Source organism: Rhamphochromis longiceps, linkage group LG7 (assembly GCF_057381845.1).
Source record: "Rhamphochromis longiceps isolate RC_006_pf linkage group LG7, R_longiceps_female_GT1.1, whole genome shotgun sequence".
NCBI lineage: Eukaryota > Metazoa > Chordata > Actinopteri > Cichliformes > Cichlidae > Rhamphochromis > Rhamphochromis longiceps.
Genome location: NC_140563.1, coordinates 37240550 through 37257970, shown reverse-complemented (window position 1 = coordinate 37257970; position 17421 = coordinate 37240550). Strand labels below are relative to the sequence as shown.

Here is a 17421-nt window from a genome sequence, read left to right as displayed (position 1 = left end):
AGACTGATGATCCACTGTGGCGACACCTAAAGAGAGCAGCCGGAAGAAGAAGAAAAATCAACGCTCTCCTCTCGGGACCGTTACACTTTCGGTTAGGGCTGCTCGATTATGGCAAAAATGATAATCACGATTATTTTCACTGAAATTGAGATCACGATTATTTGACGATATTTATTTAACCCTTTAAGACCTACTATAGAACCAAGTCCACCAGAGCTTATATTATTTTTTTACATGCTGTAGTGCCATTTGTGGGAGCATTTCAAGTTGCTATACATCAATACAACTGTTATAGCCCATATTTTAATAATATGTATGCATTAAGTCCATAGTAATTACATAAATTGCAAAAAAGTGCAATAAACTACAAAAAAAATTGAAAATCGCTTTTGTTTTGTTTACATATATTTCTACTTGGAGAAATTTAAGAGGCTTATCCCTCAAAACTTTAAATACAATAAAGTTGCAAAAAATAGTTTACAACAACAGGAAATTTATTTTGAGTGTCTTCATAGTTTTATTTTGGAGATACAGCAATTTTTATATACTGCAGGAAAAACAAAAAACAATCCTATGATGCAAATTTGCAAAGAAAACAGCATGTGCATCATTTCACTGTGGGAAGTGTTACGAACAGCTGATAGGAACGGCGAAGCCTGTTTCTGGAATATTATGTTTTTGTTCCTGCAAGCGCTTTTTATGCAATTTTTGCAAAGCTATATGTGGAACGAAACCGTGACCGAGGACAAGCTGATGGCATCAGATGTAAGTACAACTCCTCCGGTTTCATATGCAAAACAAATTATTGCGCTAGCTTACACGGTTCAGGTTCTACAGGGATTTAAAAATAGTTACGCAAAACGGAGCGTGCTGCTCTGACCGGCTTTAAAGGGTTAACAATAACTTTAAAAAAATAATATAAAATAGTGTGCAACACCACTGAAGTTTTTTTTTTAAACTCTCTTTTCAACCAACGGCAGTCACTCTCCAAATAACTTCTGCTTAGCTTTCCGAGCTTCCCTCGGGTCCTCTTAATCAGCGGTCTCCAACCTTTTTTGCGCCACGGACTGGTTTATGCCCGACAATATTTTCACAGACGGCCTTTAAGGTGTCGCGGATAAATGAGGGAGGGGCTAATAATCGGCTCAGTCATTTTTAATGATCGTTGAAAGCCCAGATCGTAATCGTGATTAAAATTCGATTAATTGAGCAGCCCTACTTTCGGTCATTTTGGTTTTATTGTCGATACCCTCCGACACAGCAGGCGGCGGTATACGCTGTTAACTTTGGCTAAAAAAAATTGGTCACCGAAGCTTTCGACGAAGGGTAGCTTGTTACTTGAAGCCATGCCCGCAGCAGGTTTGTGTGGACGTTTTCAGCTGGTCTAAGTGCAGCCAGGAGTTACCGTATCGCGACTTTTTTCCCCTCTGTTTGGCCTTCGGTGCGGCGCGAACGGTCTTAAATAGAAACTAGCATTTTAAAGTGCCTTCATAAGAAGAAAAAACGAGTTGGTAAACACTCGTGACTCTCCCGTCATCCTCTGCGAAACAAGTTATGTGGTACATGTATGTGTTGCCGTTATCTGAAGGTAATTGCGAGCGTTCAGGTAACAGCGACTGGCGTCCCTATGAAAACTTTGTAAGTGGTAAGTTAACCGCGGCAGAGCGAGGCCCAATTGTAATACACAAACCCCAGTAGGCACTGCACAAGATACTGTGGTGTTTTTTTTTATTGCCCATTTGCAGTGACGACTTAAATCTGTCTCTCAATGCGCCCATATAGGTTTACCTTAACCTGCTAGCCAAATGAAGCTAACGTGCTGAACGTGACTGGTTAGTGTTCCCAAGAGCTGGCCTCCTGATTATTTAACTCTGTCGTGCTCATTTAAAACTTGACAATCCGATTCTTCCTTCTTACTCCGTTAAGTTAGCATTATATTAGTTGACTTGTATTTAATGGTATGATATTACATGAGCTAGGTTGAGATTTATACCGCGTCTGAGATCATGCAGACTCTCACTGCCTTCTCCAGTGGCGATGTTTAGTAAAATGAGCAAATGAAATAAAATTAGATTTGAAGAAACATTTGATCTGGAATAAAGGAAAATAGATTTAAATGTTAAAATAGATAAACAGTAATATCACCTCACTAAAACTTAAAGTTAAATACATGAAATGCATTTAGTCTTCCCCAGTTTGGTTTTATTTATTGAGAAAAGGATGCGTTCACAATAATGTGTTTGTCTTGAAATATAATGTGTTAACTTAGACCAACAAAATATAATAATATTTGAAGAATAAAGTTTTGGAAGCTATTTAAAAACTAAACTGAAATGAACAAAGCCTCCCTCGAAATTAATTGAAATGCATTAGAACTGCAAATAAAACTGAAATAAGAAAAAATCGAAATCACCTGCTCCTTTCTGCTGCTCCCTTTAAGGGTCACCACAATGGGTCATCTCCCTTCATTTCACCCTATCTGTAGCACCCTCCTCTGTCACACTAACACTCTCCATGTTCTCTTTCACTACATCTAAGAATCTCTTCTCTTGTCTTTCTCTTTTCTTCATACCTAGCAGCTCCATCTTTATCATCCTTTGTAGCAACCTCAGTCTAAGCTGACCCTTTCATGTACTCATTTTTAATCTTGCCCATTCTAGTCAGGCCTAATAAAAATCTTAGATCTTCACCTTTAACAGCTCCAGCTCGCCCTCCCGCCTTTTTGTTAGTGCTCCAAACCATACTTCATAGCCCATCTCGCTCCCATCCTCTAAACCTTCGCTTTCACTTTTGCTGCTGTCCTCCTGTCACAAATCACCCGTGACACTCATCTCCACTCACTTCGCCTTGTCTTCACTTTCTTCTTCACCTCTCACCTCTTGATTCCTCTTCCATCCAATGCATACCTCCATCTCTCCACCTTCTCTAAATATTAAAATTGGAATAATTGCAGGCAGATTCCTAGACAGCTAAATAAACATAGCTGATTCCAACACCATCAGTGAAACAGCCTCTTAAATTTTGTCAGTGTATTTGCCAAGAAAACATTTCTCAGTTCGCATGCCCACTAAACCTTTACACAGCCTCTGCGTCTTCTGCTCATCTGAAGCCGGGTTGCAGTATTCAGACATCCTTCTCCCCAGCCACTCTTTCCAGTTCCCCATGGTCCCAAGGCATTCCCAGGTCGGATGAGATGTATAATCTCTCCAGCAGGTTCTGGTTCTACCCCAGGGTCTCCTCCCAGTTAGGTATGCCCAGGAGGCATTCTAACTGGATGCCTGAAATACCTCAATTGCCTCCTTTCAGCATGCAAGGAAAGAGCCTTTATACAGTCACGTGCAGATTGTTTTACATAATAATACAGTAAAATGAATGTGATAAGCTTCAAAAGGTATGAGATATAGTCTGTTTTTGAAACTATATCAATGGTGTGAAGTAATCAGTCGCTTCCTCTTTTTATAGTGTTATATTTAATATTTGGAGAACCACATGATCGTAACAGTCTATTCTTTTATGTCAGCAGGCCACATTGTGTGGTTTGACGATTCCCCAGCCTGCTTCATGCATAGTTTTCAGAGTGTGTGACAAGCTGTCAGGTGAACACTACATGACTTACAGAAGATAACAGAACCCAGAAGAATTTGTGCAGCCGTCATGTCCACAGACACCAACCAGGACCCCCCTCAGCTTGTTAATCCCCCACCTCCCGAGGTGACCAATCCCAGCAAGCAAGGCCGGAGGACCAACCAGCTGCAGTATATGCAGAACATAGTGATCAAATCCCTGTGGCGGCACCAGTTCGCCTGGCCTTTTTACCAGCCTGTCGATGCAGTTGCTCTTGGACTGCCAGTGAGTAGTTTGCACATGTTCAGCTGACAAGGTTACAGTGCATCAAGTCATTTTTATGGGTTTTTCACAAATCATGGTACAAAAATGACTTCAGCCTCAGGATTGCAGGGCTTTTCTTCAGTTAGTTGCACAAGTAAGTCATAGTTTTGCTCATAATGAAAATATTTTTTAATTCCACAATTCCACAAAAGTGATGTTAAGTGGGCATTATATTGTATTATATGATCTATTTAGCCATTGTTGTTAAATATAAATTTACTGGTAGCTGCCAGCAGTTTTATACATATATATAATTTCTTTTTTTTGTTTTTTAGTTTTGTTTTCAGATACGCTAACTTGCTTTGTGTTCCTGGGTCTGTCTGTTCTTCTCTTCTGAAACTACTAGATCTTCTTTTCGTTTTTTTTTTATTCTCTTACTGTTAATATAATGTTGTCTAAGATATTTTTTTGTTTTTCCTCCCTTTTATTTTGTTCCTAATTCTCACGCACAACCTACATACCACAGTGAGTATAGAGATAATGGAATGCAGTGTCACTCTGTCTTGCATCTTATCCTAGTTTTAGCCATACTTCAGTAAGAAATGACTCGAAAACCTGCCGATATATCCTTGATCCTAAATTTTAATACATCATCAAGAATGTGTATGAAGTGTAACTAATTTATTTACCCAATTTAGTGCTGAATCTAAAAATGCAAACAGTTAAAAAAAAAAATCATAAATTGATGTTAATTCCAGCCCAATTATCTGACTCACTTCAGACAGTGCAAAAAAGCTAATCTTGGTGATTTTAAGTTGGTCGCGAATTAGCCACCTCCATTTTTGCCTTAAGTTCCAAACACTATTAAGTAGTCTGAATGATGCCGCTTGACTCTGTCTTAATAAAGTAATTAACATTTAGTTAATATCAAGTTTTATAGAAAAAGATTAATTAAATTAAGATCCAACATGAATAAACTGGAAATTGTGCAGTGTCATTGTTCCCCATTAATCAAACTTTGGCAGAGCCTCAGTGTGGGGCAGCGCAAAATGTAATGCTATATTCATCTGACATCAACTCTTTCTCTTAACCAGGACTATCATAAAATAATAACATTGCCCATGGACATGGGAACCATTAAGAAACGACTAGAGAACAACTATTATTGGAGTGCGAGTGAATGCCTGGAAGACTTCAACACCATGTTTACCAACTGCTACATATACAATAAGGTGAGGAGCTTTGTGATTGCAAATTCCTTCCATTGTTCCCTTACAGATACTAAGCGTGTCCTCACACTGGGCAATATATGCCATGCCGGAGAATGTTTGAGCAAGAGTCGAGTTTTGTATACTGGGCCTGGATGCAGTTAATTTGGCTTTCGGCGTTGATCGCCAACATTTTCTTAGAACGGCATTCACTGTGAAAATTCCTTATTAAACTAATTACCAATTCTCTAAGGCATGCAAGAGGACAATATGTCACCATGTCCAAAATTGGTGTAGTTGAGCTACAAAATGCAAAAAACCATTCCCTCTGTCCTCTTCAGCCTACAGACGATATTGTCCTGATGGCGCTCACCTTGGAAAAGATTTACTTGCAAAAAGTTGCCCAGATGCCTCAGAATGAAGTGGAGATTGTTCCTCATGCTGCCAAAGGGAAGGGCAAAAAAAGTAGCACTCCAGGTAACTCACTTAAAAGAACTTGTAACACTGACTACTTATTAGTAGTAAACTAGTACTTTGATGTTCGGTCGCAAGAATTCAGCAGACTGCATAGGCTAGCACATGGAGTGTGTCACTGATGAGATGCTGAACACCTTGTATGTAAAGCAATAACCAAATATGAGATCAGAGGGTGCAGGCGTTCATGGAGAGTGATGGGTTTTACCGTTACTCTCCAAAATCCTGGCAATCCAGACTTTCAGTTTCACAGCTATGTGTGCTTCTTATCCACTTATTAAAAGTCTAAAGTTTTAATAAGGTTATAGATTAGTTTTAGCAGCATTTTCGCTTTAATTAATTTACATCTTTAAAAACTCTAGGCTAATGAAGGAAATAGGGCAGATAAGAGAGAGAAAAAGGTTTGTTTAAATGAACTAATTGTAACAATTAATTTAATTATTTTTAGAAAGCAGGAAGAGGCGTGAGAGCTCAAGCCGTGCCAAGAGCGACTTTGAAGAGGAGTCATTACAACAAAACACTGAACCCTGTGGCCTTAGTGAACAGCTGAAGTACTGCAAGCATATCCTGAAGGAAATGCTGTCCAAGAAACATTCTGCCTACGCCTGGCCTTTTTACAAGCCTGTAGACGCAGAAGCTCTGCAGCTACACGATTATCATGACATCATCAAGTACCCCATGGATCTCAGCACGGTTAAAGTATGTTTGCTTATATGCCTTTATACATGCATTTGCTTTGTGCCTTGATACACATGCTTTATTTGGTTACCTTTTTTATTTTCAGAAAAAGGTGGATGCAGGAGAGTACCAGGATGCACAAGCGTTTGCTGCAGATGTTAGGTTAATTTTTTCTAACTGCTACAAATACAATCCTGCACATCATGATGTTGTTGTTAAGGCCAGAAAACTTCAGGTGGGTTTGGAATATTATTATTAAAAATGGGTGGGAGGGGGAAAGTTTTGGTTGCTCTGCTTTCTATTTCACTCTGTTTGCTTCAGGGAGTTTTCGAGCAAAGTTTTGCAAAGATGCCAGACGAACACGTGGAAGTGACCTCACAAGCAGGTGGCAGTTTGGACAAACCAGAGTCTGCAGAGGAGCGTGCCACCCGACTTGCTGAGTTGCAAGAACAGGTGGGTGCAGATCAGGTGGGTTGCTGCACAGATGTTTGCCTCATGTATTATTACTAGGTGCTATGAAAAAGTTGTGCAACGCACAGCAAAACAAAGCTCATATCTGATTTAAGTTTATCCACTGTGCACAAGGAAGTAGTCTCCTTGGATAGCTCAGCACCATTTCCAGAGCTGCTTCTACTTTTAGATTTTCCTTTGTGATCTAGTGCACATCATTGTGCAATCTCTTTCACCCCACCACGACTATAACCCTTACATTGCATTTTATTTTGAGGAATTAAATGCTTTAGAGAGCAAAATGGCAAGCTGGGCTGGCAATACAGTTGCCTTTTTGATCCACAGTTCAAGTCATTTGTGCCAAATATACCACCTTCACGGCTCACTCTCATTCTGAAAACTGCGGTCTGGTTTCTGAGCCAAAAGTTCCTGTGTGTTCAACTTTCCAAGGTCTGCTGGAAGGCTACTTCCAGGGAGCATGGGTGTTAACTGCGTATTGAACCTTCCTACTGATTCATCATTCTCAGGAATACAAGACTTCTAATTTTTGTGGCACTTTTATTCCCAGCTTAAAGCCGTTCATGGACAGCTTGCTGCTCTGTCTGAATCCCCTGTGAGTAAACCAAAGAAGAAAAAAGAAAAGGACAAAAAAGACAACAGTCGACAAAATGTTGGAGTATTGAATTCCAGATGTACATCAAATTCCTGTGCTAGGTATGATGTTTTGTTTAGCTCATTAACTTTTTTTTATTTTGTGGTATTACTTTTTAACAGAGATTTTCACTGCTTTGTCTTTTTGATAGATATTCATGGAAAGGGAGCAATGAATGGGAGTCAGAGGATGAATCTTTGCCAATGACTTACGTTGAAAAGCACCAGCTAAGCCTGGACATTAACCGGTTACCTGGCATGAAACTGGGCCACGTGGTGCACATCATTCAGAGCCGGGAGCCCTCGGTGTGCAACACCAACCCAGATGAAATCGAGATTGACTTTGAGACGCTAAAGCCATCCACTCTGCGCGCTCTGGAGCAATATGTCAAGTCATGTCTCTGTAAGAAGTTTAAGAAATTTCAAAGTAAGTACCAAGCACAGGCTCACTTGAATTCATTTGACATTAAGGCACAAGTCACCCATAGATTTTCCCTGCTATCACTATCTGTAGCATTTAATCAATGATGTTGCCTCTTTTACTCCCCTTCATCCAGAGAAAAGCCGTCAAACTCCATCTCATCGCACCACCAGCAGCAGCAGCAGCAGTTCTTCAGATTCTGCCAACACCAGCTTCACTGACTCTAGCACAGAAGACAGTGACTCATGATTACTGTATTGATTTTATTTATTTTTGCTATTATGACCAAAAGACATTTCGTCAAATATATTAAACCTCTCTATTTTGTTACCTGTTCGTTATGTTTAAAATAAAAATTCCTGTTGAAAATGTTCGTACTGTATTTTGAATAACGATCTCTCTGGTGTTTATCAGACTCTAAATCTGCAACAGAGCTGGATGGCATTCTGCTTGGGTAAGAGTAGATTTCATTACATCAGTTTCAGATGATAACGTCTTTGATTGACCATTATCCCATTTTTTTACATTTATTTTTTTCTTTGCTGATTTGGAAATACTTCAATTTATATTACTAATATTAAGTGGTGTAACTAAATTGTTTCTTAACCATTTATTGACCAAGATTTATACATGGCGTGGTGGACTTATTTTGGCTGTCAAATAAAACACAGTAACCATTTGAATTTTCTTAAAAGCCCCCAAAATGGTTGAGAAGTACAGTAATGTGAGTGCACATGGTAACATCTAGGCAGATATCCCCATAAAGCTCTTCTACTCTTCTTTATGAAATCACTGGAATTTTTTTCTTTTCAGCACAAACGGTAATGGAGTTATGATCATTTAAAAGTGCCTTTAAAAATAGGCCCACCAGCAGGCCCATGGTAAATAAAGGGTTAATTTAGCACTAAATGCATTTAGGTGTACCATGCAAGAATAATGCACGTTACATAAGACTGATGAATTATCAGGTCTCAACAGTTTTCTTATTTTTATTCTGTATGAAGATGAAATTGAGCAGCAGAGGCCAGGAACATTATGAAACACTGCAGTTTGCTTTGAGGAACAGTCCAAACAGTGGGAATGTAATTTCCCATGAACAAATCACACCATAAAAATTGCTTTCCAGAAACCTTAATAACAAATTTGAGATTTTGTGATGGCAAAAAGATGTAATGGAGAGTTGATTGCGTGGAATATGAACAGTGCTTGTTGTTGCATACTGTTTTGTTTTCAAATTCCATTCCTGTAGTAACTATTTTGTTTTTTTTATATATTTCTTTGTTCTATATAAACTAAAAATCAGAATACTTGAAAATAACACCTGTCTGCTTCCTAATATTGTCTTTCTTTTAATATTAGACAAAGTTCACCAGAGTAAAACTAAAATTCAGTTTTTAAATTGTGAATGTGTTTATTAAGGAAAAAAAATCTATCCAAACCTACCTGGAAAAAGTATTTGCACCCAACATCAAGTTGTGCCACCCTTGGCAGCAAGAACTGCAGTTAAGCATTTCTGCTAACTGGCGATGAGTGTGTATCACCACTGTGGAGGAATTTTAGTTCAGTCACGTTGGAGTTTTTGCAAGCATAAATGACCTGTTTAATGTAATACCAAAGCAACTCAGTCAAATTTAAGTCCAAAGTTGGACTAAGCCACTTGAAAATCTTTTTTTTTTTTTTTTATTGAGCCAGTCAGAGGTGGATTGTTCTATTGTGTAACCCAGGTGCACTGAAGGGAACAAACAGAAGGCTGGACGTTCTCCCTCTGGATTTGGTGGTAGAAACATAAATTCTGCTCTCTATAAATTACAGCAAACTGTCCAGATCCTGAAGCAGCAAAGAAGCTGCAGACTATCACACTACCTCTACCATGTTTGATTTTGTGTTTGTAGTTCTTTTTATAAAATGCTGTTAGTTTCACACCAGATTAACAAATAGTTGCACTTTGGTGTTGTCTATCCACAGAATAATTTCCCCAAAGTCTTGGTGATTGAAATGTGTTTTGGCAAATGTAAAGCGAGCCTTTGTGTTCTTTTTGTTCAGCAGTGGTTTTCCTCTTGGAACTCTCTCCCATTAATGCCATTTTTGCCCAGTCTCTTTCTTACTCAATCATGGACGCTGACTTTAATTGAAGCAAGTGAGGTCTGCAGTTCTGTGATACTCTTTAGGCCTCCTGTCTGACTCAGGAGGTAGCGCAGGTTACCTACTAACTAAAAAGTTGGTGGGACTATATAAGAACCAGTCTATTTACCATTTCTAGAAAGGTTCACTACTGTTCCAAGTTTTCCTTATTTGTGGATAAAGGCTCTCATTGAAGTTCTCTGGGGTCCCAAAACGTCAGTGGCATCAGTGTTTTGCTTGAGCTTTGCATCTCGGCTTTTTTTCTGTCTCCTGGGTTCTTGAGGTTTTTTTTTCCCACAAAAAAAAAAAAAATCTTACAAAGCTTAAAAAAAACCCTTCAGAGTGGATGGGAAATGCTTATAACATTGTCAGGAAACAGCTAACAGCGAAAGAAAGCTGCCTAAAACATTAGCTCCACTTCCATCTGACCGTCCAGCTGCTTTGCAAAACTGGCACAAGCCCAGTGCTGCCCGCTTTGAACAGCTGGTGCTTGCACCAGATTACACTCATCAAATCTCAGTGCAACTTTCAACATACATCAGAATGACAGCATATATGGAGTTGGGAAGGTTTGTGTGAGATGTCTGTGGGAGCAAAGAAAAGCTTTCTGGCAGAAAAAAAAATGTGCAAAGTATACCTGTGGCTCAGTTATTGAACTCACCAGTAGATGGCCATCATGTGCCATCTTAATCTTTATTCTTTTTTTTTTTTCTTGCTTTTGATTTTACAGTGTTCGTCTGTTTCCTATGCATTTTTTCATCATTCGTCAGTACAGTTTGCCATTTCATACAAGAACGTTTATCTGATTTGTAAAAATCAGAAAACCACTAAATATTATTTAAAAGAATGCAGATCCCTTTTTGTAAAAAAAAAAAAAAAAAAAAAAAAAGTCACGTTCTTCAGTTGTGTAGTGCTGGAGAGGTTTGTGAGGCCATTCATCATTTACCCTTTTCTTTTTTTCCTCTCTCTCTGCCACACCAGCCTGCTGTCTTTGCAGTGTGCATGTTGCTGGGTGATGTGATCTTTGTGACCTGCATTCCTGTCATGCCACATGCAGCAACCCTCTGCAACCTCAGGGCATGATTGATCAATGCCACAGCTCCAGTGACAACTAGTCATTTCTGCCACTTCTGGCCATCACTCAGTGCATGAATATAGTGTTAAGAAGACCACACACGTGCATCTCTACAAACACATCGCACAGTTCGTTTGATTAATGGTTGTCTTGTTTTCTTTTTTTCTTTCCCTACCCTTCTTCTTTTTATCACCTTGTAGAAAACCCAGTAGAAATTAATACAAGTGAATGATTGTGGTTTCATGTCAATGTCAGTTTGAATGAACTTTACAGATTGAGCTTCATATGCATCCACTTTTGTTTGGTAAACGATTTATGCTAATGTGACATATACCATAATTGCAAATTAGCAGATGATGTTCTTATACTGTGAGCCTCTTTTTTGTAATATATCTTCAATTTGTAACAAACTTTATGCTTCTAGTTAATCTATTCAAAACCATTACTTACCCAGCAAAATATTTTGCCGAGCATGATATTTTTGCAGTATTGCACTGCATTAAACTCACACGCCATGTATTATCTTGCACTATATCGTTGTCCTTTCTATCATGATAAGCATGATGGTGCTAAGGTTCACGTGCCTTACTCGAAGGTACTCCAGTAGCACCTGTGCAAGGAGAAGGCCTGTTCTGTTATTACACAGACATCAAGCTTGTTTGTGGCATTTTTAGATTACTGCAACTTTAGCTAGCACGTGCATCCACTTTATGATTTTTTTATATCCTGCATGTGCTTTTCTTAAATGTTATGTTGTGAAATGCATGGGGAACACCACACAAAAAAAGAAAAAGCCATAACTGGATGTTCCATTAGGTTTCACTGAAATGTGCTGACCTTTATTTATCTGTCTGGATGGGATTTTAGATATGTTCTTTTCTTCTATCTCTGTAAAAGATCACATATTGCCATAAGTGAACTTTAAGAAGTAAAACTGAAAAAATCCTCCAAAATTAAGTCATTTTTTCTTCTTCTCAGAATCAATCCCAGGACTCCATTTGTCTTGCTTTTTTTCTCTCTCTCAGGAATTTGAGAGCATAGCAACACTATCCTCCACATAAAAAATGCCCTGCTTAAAGATTTATAGGCCATATTTTAGGCTGATGGAACTGTTCAAACAGTCCTTAAAGGTTAAGTGATCTCATGGCTCAGAACCCAAAGGCCAAACTCAAAGACCATTTGTGCATCACAGAATTAATTTTACAAAGGATATTTTCAGTGTCCAGTTTTGTTGCTCATATATTTTTATATGGACTGTGTTGCATACAAGATTACAAAGCTTTGTCTGGGCCAAGTAAGATGGGGGGCAAACTACTAAATGCAGATCTGATATAATGGTATCGTTTGAAGTGTTTCACATTAACACTCAGTCTTATATTTTTTTCTGCTGATGCTTCTTGCAGATAGGAAGTACATCAAAGAAAGTGCTTTTAAGATCAGAAAACCACAAAGTATGAAATCTCCAAATGTCCACTGAGTACATATATTTGCTCTTTAGAAAGAGCATCTTTACAGAGCCTTTTCTCGCTCCAAAAAGGCACAGTACTACTGAGGCTTATCCTCCACATAGTCCATCTTGCCTGCCTTTCCATATCAGTGCAAAGTCTGCAACCAGAAGGAGATGTTTCTCTATGTAGTTGTGAAAGATGTTCAATTAATTCACTATTAATCAAACACTGATGTCTCAAGCAGGATAGCTGTTCCCATGGGGATGGCAAAACTTGTGATGCATTATTTTATTAGAAATGCGGTCTGCACATACACTGTATATAGAAGATGTAGAAGAATGTGTGCCTTGAGCTCATATATCCTGTTGCAAAAGAGCCGTTCCACTCATTTGATCTAGCAAAAAGATATTTGATCTATACATGATGTCTTCCTGAAGTTCACAGTTGTGGTCAGAAGCTTACTTACACTCATCATGGGCATGAATGTCATTGTAATTTGGGATTTTTAACGGATTCTTAATTGTTCTTTATCCAGGGCGGAATAGCTGTACAGCACTACATCTTTAATTACTTAAAAAAAAAAACAAAAAAAAAAAAACAGGAACTGGGTAAACAGTTTGTATTACCACTTTGCCAAAATCTGGAAGAAGTCCCAAACTGTAACACTCAGATGAGAGGAAATTGGTTAGGATCTTCAGTAACAAATCAGGGATCGTAAAAGTGCGATGTGATGAACTGGAAACTACTGGAACACCAGCAACAGTGTCCAGAGTCAAGCAAGTTCTACAGTGCTATAGACTAAGAAGATGGTGACCAAGAAAGAAGCCCTTATTCTTAAATCAACACCTTAAAGCTTGATTGAAATTTGCAGCTGCCCACATAGACCAACTAAATGCCTTCTGGATAACATTTTTATGATCAGACAAGACAAAGATTGAGCTATTTGGCCACAGTGTCAAGAGGTGAAGCTTTCAAATCTAAGAACAATGTAACAGCTGTCAAGCATGGTGGTGATAGCGTCCTCCTTTGGTGCTGTTTTAATGCCGTTGGTAATGGTACAATACAGCAAGTGAATGGAATAATGAAAGAAGAATACCTTTTTCAACTTTAATTAAAGCAACAATAAGACAACAATTCCAAACACACATCAGAACTGGTTTTGTAATGGATGAAGCAGGATAACACTAAACTTCTGGCATGTCCTTCCTAAAGGCCTGACCTCAACCCCCTGAAAATTTAAATTAACTTTACCAATTCAGCCAAGATGAGTGGTCAAATGTCCAGCCACAGTTATGCCACAAACTTGTTCATGGTAACCAAAACCATCTGGCTAAGGTGCAGCTTGCTGAGCCTGTATGTATACTTTTGAAGTCCAACATACATTTAAACTTATACACTCAGTTTTTTTCATAAAAGATATATGCTGTGCAACTATTCTGTTTTAGAAAAATAACAGTTCAAAGAAATTAGTAAAAGCAAAAATTACCATGACATTCATGCTTATGATGAGTATCAAAACCTTTGACGACAGTTATATATTTTCATGTCATGGAACATCTTGCAAAACAAATATATACAAACATTTTGTTATTCAAAGATTGTAATGAAATACAGTACAAGGCAGTTTAGTGCGGGCAACAATGGCTCATTTTCAGGACTTTGGTAAAGTTTGCAGTAATGATCTATGGTTGCTGTTTCAGAGCAGCTGTGGTGTTCATGGTCAACGTAACGGGGTAACAGTTATAAATTACCAATTTTAAACTGGTGATTTACTCACTGAATTCTATGGATACACTAGCTTTATACAGTGTAGGGGTTATAATTTTGTTAAATTCAGCTGTCTGAATGCACGATGAGCAGTAAATCTCAGAGCAGTACCAGCATAGCCTGAACAGAAAGAAAAGTCTACTGGATTACACAGGAGAAATTATTATAACTTATGTCTAATTAATTCTTTTCCACACACTACACTGCTACACCCGATCGTAGGGTCCTCCACATGCTAAACCTCACTTCAAGGTTCAGTTAGGTTTGCACATTTTTATTCTCTCACTACATTTCAGAGCCTCTACTTTTTCACTTTTACTTAAGAGTAAAGAAGTTGAATCAGTACTGCCAGATTATTTTTCACACAAATATCTGTACTTCTACCTGTACTTAAGTGACAAATGTTTATATTTTTGCTATTCCTAGACTTCATTAACCAATAAGTGATGGCTCTGTGGATATGTCCATGTTTTTTGATACAGTCTATGGAGCTGCAGCTACCATGGGAATGTTTGATATCTCCATTAATCTGTGAACAGTCAAAGCCCTTGTGTCACTTTATGAGGTAAACATGGCTGCAGATGGAAGAAAGGTGAAGCTTATAAAGTCCTTACTCTTCAGTGACAGGGAGCTAGATGACAAGAAGTGTGTGAGATGGTGGGTTTCTGTGAAAAATTCTGTTTAGCTGCTCTTTGTTAGTATAAATTCTGTCCATGTCAGCCTTTACTGCTTTCAGGGCACCATGGATAGTACAGTGGGAGAATACTATGAGAATTCACTACCTTCTCCAAATTCTTAAACAAACAGGAAAAACATAATTTGTTCTGGTGGTACATTTCCAGTGCCTTAAACTGCTCACTTGCACAGAATTTGCTATATAAAAAAAAGAAAAAAAAAGAAAGAAAAAGAAGTCATCTCAAGCCTTCTGAAAACCAAAGCCATCCCCGGTTTCTATATGGGTGATTTAAGATCGTATGGGCCAGCAGCTGTGCAATCTTTAAAATCTTTCAATTTCAAAAGAAGCACCGGAAATCAGGTTTTGCTCTACTTCTCTCATATATGCCCAGAGACAAACTGGCTAAATGTGCTATGTCCCTGTGGGAATGTGGAGGTGGGAAGATGCAATGATGACTGAGCTGATAAAGTAATGAGACATGACAAAGGGGGTTTAACAAGAAACAGGTGGCATATTGAGGTTGGTGACAATTAAGAGATTAATTGATCAACTGTGATTATTTTATTAACAGAAGATGACATTGGGGAACATTCCGGTAGAGTGGGAGGATATGGAAATGAGAAAGGTAGCTGCCCAATTAAAGAAAGGAGCAAAATCAAACCCAAAATATATATCAAATGACAAATCATAGCCAAAACATTGTTGTTGGTTTTTTTATTTCTGTGAAACAATAAAATATATTGACGTGATAGTACATGACTGAATTGCTAACTTAAACATGCATGACCATATTTTGCATTTGCTTTGACTCCATCAGTTCTTGAGGGGGGAACATCTGTCTCTTTGCCAGGTTAAATGTTTACTATGCACACAAACTGCTGTCTTTCTTTCCTGTTGGTGAGAAAAGCTGCCCACTGTGTCTGGAAACAGAACCGATGAGATTGGTTAGTAGCAAGCATGTCGTCTCATTTTATGGAGGTGAGGCCATCAGTCTTTGTAAAACTGAGGAAAGCCATATCCACCAGCAAATCAGTTTTTGTCTGTCGACTGTGGAAAGTTATGGAACGGTTAGCCAACATGCATGCTACCAGGATCCTGAAACTGGAGTACTCAAAATTTAATTTGCTGTCTTTGTTTACATCTGTGCTGGATTTTAAATACAATGTTCAGAATCTGGTCGTTTCGAAGTACTGTGAACTCCTTTTAAAACACATTTTATTGCATTCCCAGAAACAACAGGTAACCCATTACTGAACAAGTTATGACAAGCCAACTGCATTTTTCAGCCTTGAGCATTTGCAATCATGGTAAATGTGGTTTGTAGTGGTAGGTGTGTGGGTTTTTATAAAGAAATTGTTTAACTTTAAACTAATCCGCCGTTTTTGTTTTGTAGACTCAGAAGTCGCCCTTTTACAAACTGCTAGATGTTGTTTGAGGATGACTGTAGACTGGCTAATGGAATAATAAAAAAAAAAAATAGCAAAACTGCATTGTATGAAATTGATTCTTCTTTTGATCATAGACACACAGTCACCAAAAATCAGCATTTTTAATAAACCAAACAGACGTTTTTAATGGTTTCTGACATTTACTCAGAAACTACTTCATAACTTCATAACATAAGAAGATCATATTAGCCAACTGACATATTATTTAAATTGAAGAATAATGTTAATATGCACACACTAACACTCTTGTGCAGCAAATTAGAGATAATTACAGTCTCTTGCTTTTTTAGGAGTATGTTTTCTTCTTCAGTTACACAGACACTGAGTTTCTGTCTTGCAAAGTGTCAAATACCACAGAATTACTGCATCAGAATATCATCAGTGTGCTATTGTGAGGTAATGTGTGATTCCCACCTCTAGTGGATACTGACAATAATCCAGCAAATACATTTTTCCCTTAATTACATTAATTTACTAAAGTACATAACCCGAGCTCATCCGCTTTTCATGATGAAGTGTTCTTAGGCAGTGAACACTAAAAAATGTCTCCAATGTGTGTCAAGCTGAATGACACTGTATGCATGCAATAAAACAGGACTTTCTGGAAGGATGACGGTGGCTTGTAGCGTAGGTGCTTTCAATGTCTGCTATAACTAGAGGAGCATTAAACCACATACAATCCATTTACCATTTAGTTAGTTATTAGTTCCCAAATCAAGGTGTGATAACAACTTAATTTTATACCAAATTTTACACAATTTAACACCAAAATTTCTCATCCGTGGGATAATAAAGGTTTATTCTATTCTATTAGCTCCCTAGAGTGAGTGCAAACTTCCTTACCAAAAGTTTACATATTATTTCCTCTTTGACCTCTAACCCCTCTCAGTTACTGTTTAGATTCTGTGGAGGCGTGGGGAAGCAAAAGAGCTTGCGTCTTTGTTTATCTTTATTTCACTATAAAACAACTTGTAGATTTAATTGCTACTTAAACATGTAAAGGCATTAAGTGCTTTTGGCTTGAGAAGTGGGTAAATGCTGTCTGAAAACCTCTGACCTAATTGTCTATAAAAATGGCTCCACCACAAAAGCCTGCTTTGGTACTGCTTTTGTTCATGCATCGCTATTCACAGTCTAAAAATGTAGCCAATACCACCAGCCACAGGAACTAAGCAA

The 17421-nt window shown here is 38.2% G+C and overlaps 1 protein-coding gene across 8 annotated transcripts; it reads left to right on the top strand.

Annotated features, from left to right (window-relative positions):
• Positions 1-1264: 1264 nt before the first annotated feature.
• LOC146665794 (bromodomain-containing protein 3-like) lies at positions 1265-8079 on the top strand. Of its 8 annotated transcripts, none has more exons than XM_085413554.1 (10): positions 1265-1359; positions 3521-3849; positions 4923-5060; positions 5378-5513; positions 5959-6209; positions 6295-6423; positions 6510-6656; positions 7207-7352; positions 7442-7716; positions 7847-8079. In XM_085413554.1, the coding sequence occupies exons 2-10, from the start codon at positions 3655-3657 to the stop codon at positions 7957-7959; spliced, it is 1530 nt and encodes a 509-aa protein (XP_085269680.1). In that variant the 5' UTR covers positions 1265-1359; positions 3521-3654; the 3' UTR covers positions 7960-8079. The 8 variants fall into 8 exon arrangements, with proteins under 8 accessions (XP_085269680.1, XP_085269679.1, XP_085269678.1 ...); XM_085413553.1 differs by having other exon boundaries at positions 1328-1645; positions 3524-3849; XM_085413552.1 differs by having other exon boundaries at positions 1328-1645.
• Positions 8080-17421: the final 9342 nt, after the last annotated feature.

Coding starts and splice junctions, on each gene's coding strand:
- LOC146665794 (XM_085413554.1), top strand. CDS start 3,655: ATGTCCACAGACACCAACCAGGACCCCCCTCAGCTTGTTAATCCCCCA. Junction 5,061..5,377: donor ACTGCTACATATACAATAAG/GTGAGGAGCTTT, acceptor TGTCCTCTTCAG/CCTACAGACGATATTGTCCT. Junction 7,717..7,846: donor GAAGTTTAAGAAATTTCAAA/GTAAGTACCAAG, acceptor CCCTTCATCCAG/AGAAAAGCCGTCAAACTCCA.